The sequence below is a fragment of the Eimeria mitis genome, genomic scaffold, assembly GCF_000499745.2.
Source record: "Eimeria mitis Houghton genomic scaffold, Emh_scaff2787, whole genome shotgun sequence".
NCBI classification, from domain to species: domain Eukaryota; phylum Apicomplexa; class Conoidasida; order Eucoccidiorida; family Eimeriidae; genus Eimeria; species Eimeria mitis.
This window is the reverse complement of record NW_013571126.1, coordinates 2,216-2,622: the sequence shown is the minus strand read 5'-3', so window position 1 is coordinate 2,622 and position 407 is coordinate 2,216. Positions and strand designations below refer to the sequence as shown.

Sequence of the window (407 nt, the reverse complement as noted above, 5' to 3'; positions counted from 1 at the left end):
TCAGGCTCCTTGCTGCGAAAATATATGCTGTTGCTCAGCAGCAGCAGCAGCAGCAGCAGCAGCAGCAGCACAAGAAGCAGAAGACGCAACACGAAAACACGCAACAGATACAGCAGCAGCAACAGCAGCAGCAACAGCAGCAGCAGCAGCAGCAGCAGCAAAAGCAAACTGGGTGTGAGGATATGCTCTATGCTATAGATGATCTATTCAGTCCTGCTCCATCTGCTGCTGCTGCTGCTGCTGCTGCTGCTGCTGCTGCAGGAGCAGCAGCAAAAGAAGGTGCAGCAGCAGCAGCAGCAGCAGCAGCAGCAAAACATTTGGGTGTCTTCGCTCCTGTTGCTGCTCTCTTCCCTCTTGTTGCTGAGGGGCCCCTACGAGACCCTGCTCCTGCTGCTGCAGCTGCAGCA

General features: G+C 55.5%; 1 protein-coding gene across 1 annotated transcript in view; it reads left to right on the top strand.

The window, feature by feature from the left end:
• The window catches only part of EMH_0058710 (uncharacterized protein), a gene marked incomplete at both ends in the record, with an annotated part of 4,259 nt that overhangs the window by 1,756 nt on the left and 2,096 nt on the right, over window positions 1-407 (top strand). Inside the window, 2 exons of the mRNA XM_013497597.1 lie at window positions 3-172; window positions 262-407. Of these exons, the coding sequence (XP_013353051.1) occupies window positions 3-172; window positions 262-407 (316 nt within the window). The remainder of the gene's footprint in view (window positions 1-2; window positions 173-261) is intronic.